The 15,838-nt window shown below is 67.6% G+C and overlaps 1 protein-coding gene across 1 annotated transcript; it reads left to right on the top strand.

Annotated features, from left to right (window-relative positions):
* Positions 1–414: 414 nt before the first annotated feature.
* Positions 415–15,246, top strand: LOC310890361 (histone deacetylase 5-like; the record flags this gene model as incomplete). Its single annotated transcript, XM_083852704.1, is given in 30 exon segments — positions 415–452; positions 455–616; positions 2,920–3,055; positions 3,910–4,024; positions 4,146–4,273; positions 4,949–5,080; positions 5,177–5,289; positions 6,360–6,479; positions 7,210–7,429; positions 8,137–8,312; positions 8,969–9,073; positions 9,076–9,165; positions 9,169–9,246; positions 9,982–10,132; positions 11,217–11,350; positions 11,447–11,567; positions 11,678–11,727; positions 11,818–11,925; positions 12,561–12,616; positions 12,756–12,843; positions 12,936–13,055; positions 13,147–13,156; positions 13,159–13,243; positions 13,336–13,454; positions 13,543–13,589; positions 13,591–13,677; positions 13,927–13,942; positions 13,945–14,010; positions 14,832–14,973; positions 15,064–15,246. Coding segments are annotated over 30 exon segments (3,053 nt in total), but the record flags the coding sequence as incomplete, so codon positions are not given.
* Between the last annotated feature and the right edge of the window lie 592 nt (positions 15,247–15,838).

The following is a 15,838-nucleotide window of genomic DNA, read 5'->3' as shown; positions in this document are numbered from 1 at the left end:
CATAACCCCCCCATAACCCCCCATAACCCCCCAACCCCCTACCCCCCCATGACCCCCTGTGACCCCATAACCCCCCCCAACCCCCTACCCCCATGACCCCCCGTGACCCCATAACCCCCCTACCCCCATGACCCCATAACCCCCCCATAACCCCCCCCCATAACCCCCCAACCCCCTACCCCCATGACCCCCCATGACCCCATAACCCCCCATAACCCCCCCATAACCCCCCAACCCCCTGCTCCCATGACCCCATAACCCCCCCACGACCCCCATAACCCCCCAACCCCCTACCCCCATGACCCCCCGTGACCCCATAACCCCCCATAACCCCCCACAACCCCCCAACCCCCTACCCCCATGACCCCCCATGACCCCCCATGACCCCCCGTGACCCCATAACCCCCCCCCCAGGCCCGGAGGCGCGGGGCGCGGCGGAGGCGTGCGGGGGGCGCCGGGGCTGGCGGCGGCGGCGCGGGAGCGGCAGCTGCAGCGGGAGCTGGAGGCCCTGCGGCAGCAGCAGCAGCTGCAGAAGCAGCGCCTCTTCGCCGAGTTCCAGAAGCAGCACGAGCACCTCACCCGGCAGCACGAGGTGCAGCTCCAGAAGCACCTCCAGGTGGGGCGGGGGGGGTCTTAGAGGGGGTTACGGGGGGGGTTTGGGGAGGTATGTTGATTTTTGGGGGGGGTGTGGGGGTCTTGGGGGAGGTATGAGGGGTCTTAGAGGGTGTTATGGGGGGGGTTAAGGGGATTTGGGGGGGTATGGGGGGTCTTGGGGGAGGTATGAGGGGTCTTAGAGGGTGTTATGGGGGGGGTTAAGGGGGTTTGGGGGGTTGTTTTTTGGGGGGGTATGGGTTATTTGGGGGTATGGGAGGTTTTGGGGGAGATATGAGGGGTCTTAGAGGGTGTTACGGGGGGTTTAAGGGGGTTTGGGGGAGGTATGTTGATTTTTGGGGGGGGTATGGGGGTCTTGGGGGAGGTATGAGGGGTCTTAGAGGGTGTTATGGGGGGGTTAAGGGGGTTTGGGGGGGTATGTTGATTTTTGGGGGGGTATGGGGGTCTTGGGGGAGGTATGAGGGGTCTTAGAGGGTGTTATGGGGGGGTTAAGGGGGTTTGGGGGGTTGTTTTTTGGGGGAGTATGGGTTATTTGGGGGTATGGGAGGTTTTGGGGGAGATATGAGGGGTCTTAGAGGGTGTTACGGGGGGGTTTAAGGGGGTTTGGGGGAGGTATGTTGATTTTTGGGGGGGGTATGGGGGTCTTGGGGGAGGTATGAGGGGTCTTAGAGGGTGTTATGGGGGGGTTAAGGGGGTTTGGGGGAGGTATGTTGATTTTTTTGGGGGGGCATGGGTTATTTGGGGGGGGTATGGGGGGTCTTGGGGGAGGTATAAGGGGTCTTAGAGGGTGTTCTGGGGGTTTAAGGGGGTTTGGGGGGGTATGTTGTTTTTTTGGGGGGGTATGGGGGTCTTGGGGGAGGTATGAGGGGTCTTAGAGGGTGTTAAGGGGGTCTTGGGGGGTATGGGTTATTGGGGGGAGTATGGGGGGTCTTAGAGGGTGTTATGGGGGCTTAAGGGGGTTGGGGGGGTATGTTTTTATTTGGGGGGGTATGGGTTATTTGGAGGGGTATGGGGGGGTCTTGGGGGAGGTATGAGGGGTCTTAGAGGGTGTTACGGGGGGGTTAAGGGGATTTGGGGGGGTATGGGTTATTTGGGGGGGGTATGGGGGGTCTTGGGGGAGGTATAAGGGGTCTTAAAGGGGGTTACAGGGGGGTTAAGGGGGTTTGGGGGGGTATGTTGATTTTTGGGGGGGTATGGGGATCTTGGGGGAGGTATGAGGGGTCTTAGAAGGGGTTACGGGGGGGTTAAGGGGGTTGGGGGTTGTTTTTTTGGGGGGTATGGGTTATTTAGGGGGGTATTGGGGGGTCTTGGGGGAGACATGAGGGGTCTTAGAGGGTGTTAAGGGGGTCTTGGGGGGTATGGGTTATTGGGGGGAGTATGGGGGGTCTTAGAGGGTGTTACAGGGGGGGTTAAAGGGGTTTGGGGAGGTTTTATGGGGGGGCTATGGGTTATTTGGGGGGGGTATGGGGGGTCTTGGGGGAATTATGAGGGGTCTTAGAGGGTGTTACGGGGGGGTTAAGGGGGTTTGGGGGAGGTATGTTGTTTTTATGGGGGGGCTATGGGTTATTTGGGGGGGGTATGGGGGGTCTTGGGGGAATTATGAGGGGTCTTAGAGGGTGTTACGGGGGGGTTAAGGGGGTTTGGGGGGGTATGTTGATTTTTTTGGGGGGTATGGGGAGTCTTGGGGGGGACTTGGGGGGTTTTAAGAGAGTTGGGGGGCTTTAAAATTTTTTGGGGGGCATGGGGGTCTTGGGGGGTGCTAGGGGGTTTTTAAGGGAGTTTGGGGGGGTTGAACGTTTTTGAGGGGGGTTAAAGTTTTTTTGGGGGGGTTGGGGCATTTTAGGGGGGCTTGGGTTTTTTTTCTTGGAGGGGTTGGGGGAATTTTAAGGGGGTTTAGTGGGGTTTGGGTTGTTTTGGGGGGCTTTAAGGGGAGTTTGGGGGGACTTTAGGGGGTTTTAGGGATTTTTTTTTTGGGGGGGTAAGGGTGTGTTGGGGGGGGGGGTAGGGGTTTTGGGGGGTGACGGAGCCATGGGACGTTGCTGATCCCGGGGTGACGGAGCTACGGGGGCGTCATCACTCGGGGGTGCTGGAGCCCCAGGCGGTGACCTCGGGGTGCTGGAGCTATAGGGGGGGGTCCGGGGGGGGGCACAACCGAGGCACGCGGGGGTGATGGGGCCGGAGCCACGGGGGACGCCCCGGGGCAGCGCAGCAGGGACCCGCAGGGGGGTGACGGAGCCGTGGCGGGGGGGGGCCAGCCCCGAGGGGGGGTCCAAAGGGGGGGTCCCCGAGCGTGCCCTGGCCCCGCAGCAGCAGCAGGAGGCGCTGGCCGCCCGGCGGCAGCAGGAGCTGGAGCAGCAGCGGCAGCGCGAGCGCCAGGAGGCCCTGGAGCAGCAGCGCCTGGAGCAGCTGCACGCCCTGCGCACCAAGGACAAGGGCCGCGAGAGTGAGCGGGGGGGGCCGGGGGGGCATTGGGGGTGGGGGGCTGGGGGGCTTGGGGGAGGTGTGGGGGGCTGGGGGGTTATTAGGGGCTGGGGGGATATTAGGGGCTGGGGGCGCAATAGGGGCTCAGGGGCGCAATAGGGGCTGGGGGGCACTTATGGGGCTGGGGGGGATATTAGGGGCTTAGGGGCTGGGGGGGCGCATTAGAGGTTGGGGGGTTATTAGGGGCTGGAGGAGCAGTTATGGGGCTGGGGGTGTAATAGGGGCTGGGGGAACATTAGGGGCTGGGGGGGCAGTTACGGGGCTGTGATGATGTTAGGGTATGGGGTGGTATTAGGAGGTAGAACAATATTAGGAGCTGGGGGGGGCGATTATGGGTGTAGGATGGTAATAGGGGCTGGGGGTGTAAAAGGGGCTGGGGGGGCAGTTATGGGGCTGGGGAGCAACATGGGGCTGGGATCGTGTTAGGGGCTGGGGGTGCAATAGGGGCTTGGGGGGCACGTGGGGCCGGGGGTGATGTGGGGCTTGGGGGGCAATGGGGACCCTGGGGCAAGTGTGGGGTGGGGGGTGCCATATAGGGTGGGGGGCACAATATGGGGCTGGGGGTGTGATATAGGGGTGGGGGGCGCAATATAGAGGTGCGAGGCGCCGTATAGGAGTGAAAAGTGCAATATAGGGGCGGGGGGGCACCATATAGGGGCTGGCGACGGGTGCGGGGCTGGGGTAGTTTCGGGGCCTGGGGGTGCCGTGGCTCCAGCAGTGGGGTCCCAGAGCCGGGGCCGGGCTTGGTGTGGGGCAGCCCAGCTTGGGGGGGGGGAGTGATCCCCATACTGCCCCCCCCCCCGCATCCCCCCCCAGGCGCCATCGCCAGCACGGAGGTGAAGCTGAAGCTGCAGGAGTTCCTGCTCAGCAAGGCCAAGGAGCCGGGCGCCGCCCCCCTCAACCATTCCCTCCCCCAGCACCCAAAATGTTGGTAGGTGGCCCCCAGCCCCCCCCCCCCGCAGCGGGGGCACCGGGGGCGGGGTGTGTGGGGGGGGGGGCACCACACGCAGCCGGCCTAGCGGGCGCTTCTCCCCCCCCCACCCCCACCCCAGGGCTCACCATACCTCGTTGGACCAGAGCTCCCCCCCCCAGACCGGCAGCCCCGGGACCCCCCCGTCCTACAAAGTGCCGCTGCTCGGCACCTACGACGGCCGGGATGACTTCCCCCTGCGCAAAACCGGTGGGTGCCGCGGGGGGGGGACGTGTTGGGGGGGCACAAGTGGGGGGGACACATGTTGGGAGGGGACGGCGCACATTGGTTTTGGGGGGGGGGTGCACATTGGGGGGCGCACACGTTGGGGAGGACACAAATGGGGGGCACAGATGTTGGGGGGGCACACATGGGGGGGGACACGTGCATTGGGGGGGGACACTGGGGGGGTGCGCACATGGGGGGGTGTGCACATGGGGGGGCGCACACATTGGGGAGGGACCATGCATGTTGGGGGGGCATGCACACATTGGGGGGGGTGCATATGCATTGGGGGGGGCACACATATTGGGGGGGCACACACATTGGGGGTGGGCGCACACATGGACGCGTGCGTTGGGGGGGGCGGACACATTGGGGGGGGACACTGGGGAGGGACCATGCACACTGTGGGGGGGACACATTGGAGGGGGGACATTGGGGGTGGGCACATGTGGGGGGGGTGCACGTTGGGGGGGACACGCAAATGGGGGGGGACACACATGGGGAGGGGATTACGCACATTGGGGGGCGCACACGCACATCAGGGGATGTGTGCACGTTGGGGGGGGGTGGTCACACACCGGGGGGGGGGGTCACACACCGGGGGGGGGTCACACACCGGGGGGGGCCGTGCCGGGCTAACGCCGCCCCGCGGTGCCGCAGCGTCGGAGCCCAACCTGAAGGTGCGCTCGCGGTTGAAGCAGAAGGTGGCGGAGCGCCGGAGCAGCCCCCTGCTGCGCAGGAAGGACGGCGCCGTGCTCAGCACCTTCCGCAAGCGTGCCGTCGAGATCACAGGTTGGGGGGGGCGCACAGGGCCGGGGGGGGGGCCGGTCACGTCGGCCGGGGAAACCGAGGCAGGGCCGCGCCACGGTGCCCCCCCCACGCCCGCAGTGTCCTCGGTGTGCAGCAGCGCCCCCGGCTCCGGGCCCAGCTCGCCCAATAGCTCCCACGGCGCCATCGCCGAGAACGGCCTCACCGGCTCCGTGCCCAACATCCACGCCGAGGTACGGGGGGCGCGGGGGGGTGCGACACACGCGTGTGCGCTGGGAGCGTGCTCTGGGGGTGTGTGCGTGGTCGGTGCATGCGTGCACCGGGGTGCTCGGTGCATGGGGGGCGTGTGTGGTCAGGGTGCGTGCAGGGAGCGTGTGGGTGCTGGGTGCATGGGTGTGATCAGGTGTGTGCACAAGTGTGATAGGGTGTGTGCACGCCGGGTGCACGAGTGTGATCCCGTGTGCGCGCTGGGTGCGTGAGTGCGATGGGATGTGCATGCAGGGTGAAGGAGTGTGACCGGGTGTGTGCACGGGTGTGATTGGGTGTGTGCACGCTGCCTGCATGAGCGTGAGCACGTGTGCATGCTGGGTTCATGAGTGTGAGCACATCTGCGCACGCTGGGCGCGTGAGCGTGATTGGGTGTGTTCATGCCGTGTGCACGTTAACGTGCTCGCGGTCAGTATGTGCGTGCTCAGGGCGCTGGGGCGCGTGCAGCCATGGCACTTGGTGTGAGCACACAGCGCGTGCACACTCAGCGCATGCGTGCATGCGGAGATGTGCAAGGTTGGTGTGCTCGCTGTGCACGTGCTAGCACGCGGTCAGTGCACGCTCATGGTGCAAGCAGCCAGCATGCGTGTGCACCCTTGGTACGTGTGTGCGTGTGGAGGGGTGCAAGGTCAGGGTGCTCGCTGTGCACACGCATGGTGCAAGCAGCCAGCACGCGTGTGCTCGGGGGTGCACACCACCACCGTGTGCGAGCTCTGCGCGTGCACACCCGTTGTGCACCTTTAGGGAGTGCGCAGCTGGTGCACGCTCAGGATGTGCGTGCCGGGGGGGGGGGCATTCACAGAGCGCACACGCGTGTGCCAGGTGTGCGTGGGCAGCACGTACACGCACGGGGGGGCACACACATGCGTGTGCGTGCTTAGGGTTTACAGACTACGCGTCCACACGTCGCACAAGCAGCGTGCGTGGGGTGGGGCTGTGCATGGCCACGTCACCGGGTGGGGGCACCTCGGGGTGCTGGGTGCCCCCCGGGGGTGCTGCCCCCCGGCCCCTCACCACGCCGTGCCCCCCCCCGCAGCAGCTGCTGCCCCAGCCGCGGGCGCTGGCGCTGGAGGGGCAGCTCAGCCTCTACACGTCCCCGTCCCTGCCCAACATCTCCCTGGGGCTGCAGGGCACCGCCGCCGCCTCGCACCGCACTGTGAGCCCGGGCTGGGGTCCCTTGGGGGTGGCACGGGGGGCTGGGGTCCCTTGGGGGCGGCATGGGGTCCCTGTTTGCCACGGAGGGTGGCGTAGGGGTCTGGGGTCCTTTAGGGGTAGCACGGGGGTCTGGGGTCCCTTATGGGTACCACGGGGGTCTGGGGTCCCTTCGGGGTGACGCAAGGATCCTGTGCCCTGTGGGGAGTGGCACAGGGGTCTGGGGTCCTTTAGGGGTGGCAGCGGTTCTGGGGTCCCTGAGGGGTGTCGCAGGGGTCGGGGGGCCTTTGGGGGTGGTGGCACAGGAGTCTGGGGTCCCTTCGGGGTTGCGTGGGGACCCCACACCCCCTGGGGGTTGGCACAGGGGGCCGGGGTACCTTAGGGATGGCACCGGGGACTCTGCGCCCTGTGGGGGGGTGGCACGGTGGTCTGGGGTCCTGTGGGGGTGGCACCTGGGTCTGGGGTCCTTTGGGGTTGCACGGGGGACCCTGCACCCTTTGGGCTCGGTGCGTGCCTCAGTTTCCCCGCAGTGGGAAGCAGGGGCACTTTGGGGAGGGGGGGGCATTTCGGGGTGCTACAAGATGGGTGGGGAGGGGCAGAATCTTTTGGGGGCTGGGGCCGCGCTCTGCACCCCCTTGAGGTGCTGGGGTGGGGGGGCAGAGCATCCTCCCCCCACCCCCTGTCCTCAAGTGGATACCAGAACCAATTTTTTTTTGGGGGGGGGAGTCCCGCAGGCGTCCCCCAAGCTGTCCCCGCAGGCGGAGGCCGAGCGCCCGGCGGTGGCGGCGCTGCGTCCCGGGGCGGCGCTCAGCGCCAAGTTCCTCAGCACCTCGTCCATCCCCGGCTGCCTGCTGGGGGTGGCGCTGGAGGGGGACCCCCCCGCCGGCCCCGCGTCCCTGCTGCAGCACGTGCTGCTGCTCGAGCAGGCGCGCCAGCAGAGCACCCTCATCGCCGGTGAGCACCCCCCCTGAACCCCCCACGTTGTGCCCGGCCCTGCCTCAGTTTCCCCTCCTGGCCTCGGCCCCCCCTGGGGAGCCCACAACCCCCTGGGGGCGTCACTGGGGCCCCCCCATCACCCTGGGGGTGTCATCAGGGCTCCCCCAGCTCTCTGGGGGCATCATCGGGGACCTCCCCAGTCCCTTGGGGACATCATTGGGGGCCCCCTGGTCCCCTGGGGGCATCATAGGGGACCCTCCATCCTCCTGGGGGGGCATTATTGGTTTCCCCCTGGGTCCCCTCGGGGCATCGTTTGGCCCCCCCCAGTCCCCTGGGGGCATCACTGGGGACTCACCATCCTCCTGGGGGTGTCATTGGGGTCCCCCCAGGTCCCCTGGGGGTGTCATTGGGGACCCCCCACCCCCTGGGGCCATCATCGGGGCCCCCCCATCCCCCTGGGACCCCCCCCAGTCCCCTGGGGCCATCATCGGGGCCCCCCATCCCCCTGGGACCCCCCCCAGTCCCCTGGGGGCATCATGGGACCCCCCCATCCCCCTGGGAGCATCATTGGGGTCCCCCCGGTCCCCTGGGGACATCTTCGGGGCCCCCCAGCCCCCTGGGACCCCCCTCCAAGTCCCCTGGGGGCATCACGGGGACCCCCCCATCCCCCTGGGGGTGTCCTGGTGCCCCCCCCCGGTGACGGTGCCGTGCCCCCCCCCCCGCAGTGCCGCTGCACGGGCAGTCTCCGCTGGTGACAGGGGAGCGCGGGGGGGGCGCGCGGGGGCCCAGCAAGCTGCCGCGCCACCGGCCCCTGAGCCGCACGCAGTCCTCCCCTGCCCCAGAGCCCCAGGCGCTGCCCCACGGCGCCCGCCAGCACCACTACGACGGCCAGCAGGGCAAGGTGGGCGCGGGGGGGGTATGGGGGGTGTGGGGGGGGTATGGGGTGGGTATGGGGTGGGCACGGGGTGGGTACGGGTGTGGGGGTTGAGTGGAGTGGGTATAGGGGTGGGTATAGGGACAGGTATGGGGTGGGCATAGGGCATGGGGTGGGCACAGGGGTGTGGGGGTTGAGTGGGGGCACGGTGAGGGTATGGGGTGGGCGCAGGGTGGGAATAGGGTATGGGGGGGGTATGGGGGGGCATGGGGTTCGGGGGTTGGGTGGGGTGGGGATGGTGAGGGACATGGGGTGGGATGGGGTGGGCACAGGGCGGGCATGGGGGGGATGTAATTTGGGCATGGGGTGGGTGTGGGGTGGACGTGATGTGGTTATGGGATGGGGTGAGATGTGGTGGGCTAAGAGAACGGGATGGGCAGGGGTGGGTATGGGGCTGCAACGGGGCAGGGGGTGGGTATGGGGCTGCAGTGGGTATGGGGTAGGCATAGGGTAAATGGGGTATGGGGCAGCTATAGGGCCACAATGGGGTATGGGGGGCACAGGGCATAAGGTGGCGTAAGTGGGGTGGGGGCGCACTGTGGGCATGGAAGGGATGTGGGGTGCACATGGGGTGGGGGTGCTGGGAGCCCCCTTTGGGTGCCCCCCCCTCACCGCCCCCCCAGCTGCTCCCCCAGGCGGGGGAGCTGGCGCGGCAGCCCCCCACCCACCCCGAGGAGACCGAGGAGGAGCTGACAGAGCAGCAGGAGCCCCCCCGGGGGGCGAGGGCCCCCCCCCCGGCCCCCTCCGCCTCCTCCCCTCCCCAGACGCCGGGGACCCCCCCGAGCAGCCGCAGGAGCCCGAGGGCTGCGGGCCCCCCCCCTGAGGAGCCGGGGACAGCGGGGACGAGGCCGAGACCCCCGGGGGCACCGAGGTCGCCGAGCTGGGGGTCGCGTACAAGCAGGTGGGAGCCGGGGGGGCACGCGTTGGGTCCCCCCCATCACCCTTGCACGAGCACCCCCCTTGCACGAGCATCCTTTGCACGAGCACCTCCTGTTTGCACAAGCATCCCCGCTTTGCACAAGCATCCTTTTGCTCGAGCACCCCCTTTTGCACACCCCGCCTTGCTCAAGCACCCCCAATTTACTTGAGCACCCCCCGTTTTGCACACCCCCCCTTTGCTCGAGCGCCCCCCTTTTCACCTTCCCCTTTGCTCAAGCACCTCTTTTGCACCCCCCCTTGCTCAAGCACCCCCCAATTTACTTGAGCACCCCCTCTTTGCTCAAGCACCCCCCCCTTTTGCACAACCCCCCCTTGCTCAATCACCCCCTTTTGCGCCCCCCCCCCCTTGCACCCCCTTGCCGCCAGCCTCCGGCCAGCCGCGTCCCTGTCCCCCCGTGTCCCCCCCATTTGTGCCACCCCCCCCCGGTGCCGCAGCGCTGACTCGGAGGGGCCGCTGACTCATCCCCCCCCCCCCGCCGGCCTCCCGGCTCCGCCACCCCCGCGCCGCCCCCCCCACCCCTGCGGCCCCCGCCGTGACTCATCCCCCCCCCAACGCCCCCCCTTCCTGCCCCCCCCTTTTCCCATCCCCCCCCCTTTTCCCATCCCCCCCCCCCCCTTTCCAGCTGGCAATGCATGGTGAGAAGGGGGCGTCCTGGGGGGGGGGGGGCACACTGACGGGGGTCTGTCCCCCCCCCAGGTGTTCCCTGAGGCGCTGCCCCCCCTGCCCCTGTACCCCGCGGCCCCCCTGGGCCTCCTGGCGCTGCCCCACGCCACCCTGGGCCGCACGCAGTCGTCCCCTGCCAGCGTCAAGCCCCCCGACGCCCCCCCCAAGCACCTCTTCACTACAGGTAGGGGGGTGCTGGGGGGGCTGGGGGGGGCTGGGGGGCTTCGTGTGATATGGGGGGTGGGGGGGCTGTGGCCCTCGGGGTGCTTGGGGGGGGGGTTCTGTGTGTCCCCAGTTCTGTGGGGTGCCCCCGTACCCGTGGGGTGCCCCCTTTCTCGGTGGCCCTATCCCCCAGGGTGCCCCACTGATCTGTGGGGTGCCCCCTGTGCTATGGGGCGCCCCAGTTTTTGGTGGTCCCCTGGGGTGCTGAGTCCTCTGGGGGCCCCTATTCCATAGGGTGCCCCGCTGTGGGATGCCCCCTGTCCTATGGGGTGGCTGCGTCCCATGGGGTGCCCCCTGTCCCATGGGGTGCTGAGTCCTCTGGGGTGCCCCTATCCCAAGGGACGCCCCGTTGTGGGGTGCCCCCTGTCCCATGGGGTGCCCCATTTCTTGGTGGTCCCATGGGGTGCTGAGTCCTCTGGGGTGCCCCTATCCCAAGGGACGCCCCGTTGTGGGGTGCCCCCTGTCCCATGGGGTGTCCCCATCCCTTGGAGCTCCTCGGGCTGTCCCTTTCCTACAGGATGCCCCATCCCCTGGTGGTCCCAGGGGTGCCCCATCCTATAGCAGGGGCCCTGCCCTATGGGGTGCTCAGTGGTCCTTGGGGTGTCCCTGTTTCACGGGGTGTCCGTGTCCCACACGGTGGCTGTGTCCTTTGGGGTTTCCCATCCCCTGGTGGTCCCGGGGGTGCCCCATCCTATAGTGGGTGCCTCTATCCCATGGGGTGCCCCATCCCTGGTGGTCCCGGGGTGCCCCCGTCCTATGGGGTGCCCCTATCCTATGGGGTTGTCCCTGTCCCACGCCGTGGCTGTGTCCTATGGGGTTCCCCATCTCCTGGTGGTCCCGGGGTGCCCCCGTCCTATGGGGTGGTCCCGGGGTGCCCCCAGCCCCCAGCCCCCCCCCCCCCCCCGGAAGCCCCCCGCCTGCCCCATTCCTTCCCCAGCCCCCGGGGTGCCCCCGTCCCACGGGATCTGGTGCGAGGGGAGGTGGAGGAGGGGTGGGGGGATCCCGGTGTGTGTGGGGGGGGGTCCCACATGCCGCCCCCCCCCCAGGCGTGGTGTACGACACCTTCATGCTGAAGCACCAGTGCACCTGCGGCAACACCAACGTGCACCCCGAGCACGCCGGCCGCATCCAGAGCATCTGGTCCCGGCTGCAGGAGACCGGCCTGCTGGGCAAGTGCGAGGTGAGGGGGTGCCGGGGGGGGGTGTGCGTGTGTGACCGTGTGTCCCCCCCCCCCCTTATTTTGGGGAGGGGGCTTCACCCCCGCCTCGCCCTGCAGCGCATCCGGGGCAGGAAGGCGACGCTGGAGGAGATCCAGGCGGTGCACTCGGAGCACCACGCGCTGCTCTACGGCACCAGCCCGCTCAACCGCCAGAAGCTGGACAGCAAGAAGCTGCTGGGTGGGTGTCGGGGGGGGGCGGGGGGGCACCGGGGGGATTGATTTTGGGGAAGGGGGAGGGGGGACGCCACCCCCACCCCCTCCCCGTCACGGCGCGCTCTGCCCCGCCAGGTCCCATCGGCCAGAAGACGTACGCCGTGCTGCCGTGCGGGGGCATCGGGGTGAGTGCTGGGAAAACGGGGGGGGGACGACACACACCGGTGTGCCCCCCCCCAGGCACCAATATTTGTGCGTGCCCCCCCCCCCCGCAGGTGGACAGTGACACGGTGTGGAACGAGATGCACTCGTCCAGCGCCGTGCGCATGGCCGTGGGCTGCCTGCTGGAGCTCGCCTTCAAGGTGGCCGCGGGGGAGATCAAGGTGAGGGGGGCTCTTGCACGCTCACGGGGGTGGGGGGGGGGGACACGGGGCTCCTCGTGCCCGTTTGCACGCGTGGCGGTGCTCGTGCACGCTGGGTTAGCTGGGGGGGGGGCGAGCCTCACGCACGCTCGTGTGCGTGTGTATGTGCGCGTGCCGGCTCCGTGCGCGCTGTGCTGGGGACTTGTGCAAGCTCACGTGGGTGTGCACAGCGCGGTCACACGCGGTGCTCGTGCACGCTTGTGCGTGTGCCACCCTTGGGGCTCTCGTGCAGCTAGTGCACGTTGCTGTGCTGCACACTCACTGCTGTGGGGGGTGCCCCTCGTGCGCGCTTGCACGTGTGTGCACTGCCCTCGTGCGCGCTCACCTGGGGGCGTGGTGTGCCCTCGTGCGCGTGTGTGTGACTGTTGCACGCTCACGTGGTGGTGCAGCGCTCCTTGTGCACGCTTGTGTGCGCAGCTCGCACGTGGTTGGTGGCACCAGTGCATGCGTGCACACCGTGCTTGTGCATGCCCACACTGGTGCACGCTCGCACGAGCCTTGTGCACGCCCTCGTGCACCCGGTGCCTGGAGCCCCCCCCCCGCGTGCCCCCACCCCGGGGTGCCAGCACCCACCCGCGCCCCCCCTGTCCCCACAGAACGGCTTCGCCGTCATCCGCCCCCCGGGGCACCACGCCGAGGAGTCCACGGCCATGTGAGTGTGTGTGGGGGGATTTTGGGATGGGGGGGGATTTGGGGATGGGGGGGGGGTTTGGGATTGGGGGGAGATTTGGGGCTGGGGGGGAGATTTGGGGCTGGGGGGGGCCTCGCTCACCCCATGTCCCCCCCCCCAGGGGCTTCTGCTTCTTCAACTCGGTGGCCATCTCGGCCAAGCTCCTGCAGCAGAAGCTGAGCGTGGGTCGGATCCTCATCGTCGACTGGGTGAGGGGCTGGGATGGGGGCGGGCCGGGGGGGGCCGGGGGGGGGTCCTGAGGCCATGTGTGACCCCCCCCCGTGCCCCCCCCCCCCCCCAGGACATCCACCACGGGAACGGCACGCAGCAAGCCTTCTACAGCGACCCGGCCGTGCTCTACGTCTCCCTGCACCGCTACGACGACGGCAACTTCTTCCCGGGCAGCGGGGCGCCCGAGGAGGTGCGGGGCGGGGGGGTCACCCCATTGCCCCCCCCCTCCATAATATCACCCCCCCCCCCCCCCCCCCCATCTCACGGCCCCTCCCGTGCAGGTGGGCAGCGGGCTGGGGTGGGCTTCAACATCAACATCGCCTGGACGGGCGGCGTGGACCCCCCGATCGGCGACGTCGAGTATCTCACCGCCTTCAGGTGGGCGGCTTTGGGGGGGGGTCCGGGGCATTTTTGGGTGCCCTGACCCCCCCCCCCTCAATGTGTGTCGTCCCCCCCCCCCCCCCCCCCAGGACCGTGGTGATGCCGATCGCCCGCGAGTTCGCCCCCGACGTGGTGCTGGTGTCGGCCGGCTTCGACGCGGTCGAGGGCCACTTGTCCCCGCTCGGGGGCTACTCGGTCACCGCCAAGTGTGAGCGCGGGGTCTTTTTTTGGGGTGGGGGGCCCATCCCGTCACCCCCCCCCCCCATTATTTTGGGGTGTCCCCCTCCCCCCCCCAGGTTTCGGCCACCTGACGAAGCAGCTGATGACGCTGGCGGGCGGCCGCGGTGGTGCTGGCGCTGGAGGGGGGCCACGACCTGACGGCCATCTGCGACGCCTCCGAGGCCTGCGTGTCCGCCCTGCTGGGGCTGGAGGTACGGGGGGGGGGGCACCCCCGGCCCCCCCCACCCCACCGACACCCCCACAGGGCGGGGGGGGCGCCGCCTGCCTCGGTTTCCCCGTGCGCTCAGGGCCGGAGCTGCGCCGCGCCTCAGTTTCCCAACGTGTGGGGATGGGGGGAAGCAGCGAGGGGGGGTCCTGGGGTGGTTTTTTTTGGGGGGGGGGGGGTGTCCTAGGGTGTTTTTTGGGGGGGGAGGGGGTCCTGATGGTGGCTCCCTCCCCAGCTGGAGCCCCTGGACCCGTCCTGCTGCAGCAGAAGCCCAACGTCAACGCGGTGGCCACCCTGGAGAAGGTCATCGAGATCCAGAGTGAGTCCCGGGGGGGGGGGGGTTGGGGGTCCCCAGGGGGGTTTTGGGGTCACCGGGGGGTCCCGGCCACCAGGGGGTATTTGGGGGGGGGTCCCCAGGTTCGGGGGGAGGTCCTGGGGAGGGAGACCCTGCTGCGGAAGGGACCAGGGCGTTGCTTTCACCTTGGGGGGGGGATACAGGGAGGGGTCTGCAGGGGTGTCCCTGTACGGGGGGGGCATGAGGGGGGTCCCTGGGGCTGTTCTGGTAATGGGGGGGGGGGGCAGAGAGGGGGGGCCAGGGCTGTGCTTGTCATGGGGGGGGGGGTCCCTGGGTCTGTCCTTCCCATGGGGGTCACAGGGGCCCCTGGGTCTGTCCCCACCTTGGGGGTCCTGGGGGGGGTCCTGGGACTTTCCTTCCTAAGGGGGGGGGGTCCCTGGGTCTGTGTCCCCACCACCACCACAGGGGGGTCCTGGGGGGGTCCCTGGGGGCACCGGGGGGGGGGTCTCTGTTGGGGTGCGCCCCCTGGGTCCGGACCCTCGAGCTTGTCCCTCCTTTGGGATCCTGGGGGGGGTCCCTGGGTCCTTCCTTCCTACGTGGGGGGGTCCTGGGCCTGCCCTTCCCATCGGGGGGGGGTCCTTGGGGGGGGGGGGGGGGTCTGTGTGTATCCCCCCCCCCAGCTCTGTGCTCCCTGCACGTGTGTGGCCCCATGTCCCTGAGGGGGGTCCCCATGTCCTTTTGGGGGGGGGGGGGGCCGTGCCTTGGGGGTGTCCCTATTTTTTTGTGGGGGGGGGTCCCTCCCCCCCCCCCGCGGGTCCCCGTGCGGCAGCGCCGTGTCCCCTCAGGCCAGCACTGGGGGGCCCTGAAGCGCCCGGGGGCGGCGGTGGGCTGCTCGCTGCGCGAGGCCCAGGCCGGGGAGGCCGAGGAGGCCGCCACCGTCAGCGCCCTCGCCCTGCTCTCCGTGGGGGCCGCCGACCCCAGCCCCAGGTAACGGGGGGGGGGCACCCCCTGAAGGGGGGGGGCACACGGGGGGGCGCGGCCCCGCTCTGATGCCCGCTGTGCTCCCCCCCCGGGCAGGTCTGCGGAGGAGCCGATGGAGGCCGAGCCCGTGATGTGAGGGGGGGGGTCACAGCTGTACCCCCCCCCCCCATGTTTTTGGTGGGGGGGCCACCGGTAAGAGGATCGCTGGGAAGAGGAGAGAAACACACAAAAAAACACAGAAAAAATAATAATAAAAAAAAAAAAAAACGCACACAAAAATAACTAAAAAATACTAAAAAAAAAATAATTAAAAAAAAAACAAAGAAAAAAATCAAAAAACAAACAAAAAGGTAAAAAAAATCAAAAAAGACTAAAAAAATAAAAAGTAAAAAAATCAAAAAAGACGCAAAAAAATCAAAAAAAAACAACCAAAAAACCCACAAAAAATCAAAAAAATAAACTAAAAAATCAAAAAAAAAAGACAAAAAAAATCCCGAAGCGGAAGGAAAACCGGGAAGGAGGAAAACACACAAAAAAAAAAAAAAGAGGAAAATATTTTCTTTTTCTATTAAAAAGCAGAGAAAACCCACAAAAACACCCCCCCCCCCGTCTGTTCCCCCCCCCGCGGTGTTTGCGGTCGTGTCTCGTGCAGCAGCGGTGCCGCCCCCCCCCCCAACCCCCCGGGGCCGTCCCGGCCGCAGCCTTCCCCAAATTTCTAATTTTTTAAACGTTTTTTTCCTCATTTTCTCCTTTTTTTTTTTTTTTCCTCCCCCCCCCTCCGGCATCCGCCCCCCCCCTCCGTGCTGCGGGGGGGGGGGGCGACGGGGAATAATTTGTGCCTTTCATTAATTTTTTTTAATGCCTTAATTCC

The sequence above is a fragment of the Anser anser genome, assembly GCF_964211835.1.
Source record: "Anser anser genome assembly, contig: HAP1_SCAFFOLD_753, whole genome shotgun sequence".
NCBI classification, from domain to species: domain Eukaryota; kingdom Metazoa; phylum Chordata; class Aves; order Anseriformes; family Anatidae; genus Anser; species Anser anser.
Note: the sequence above shows the minus strand (reverse complement) of the source record. Positions and strands in the feature narration are given on the sequence as shown.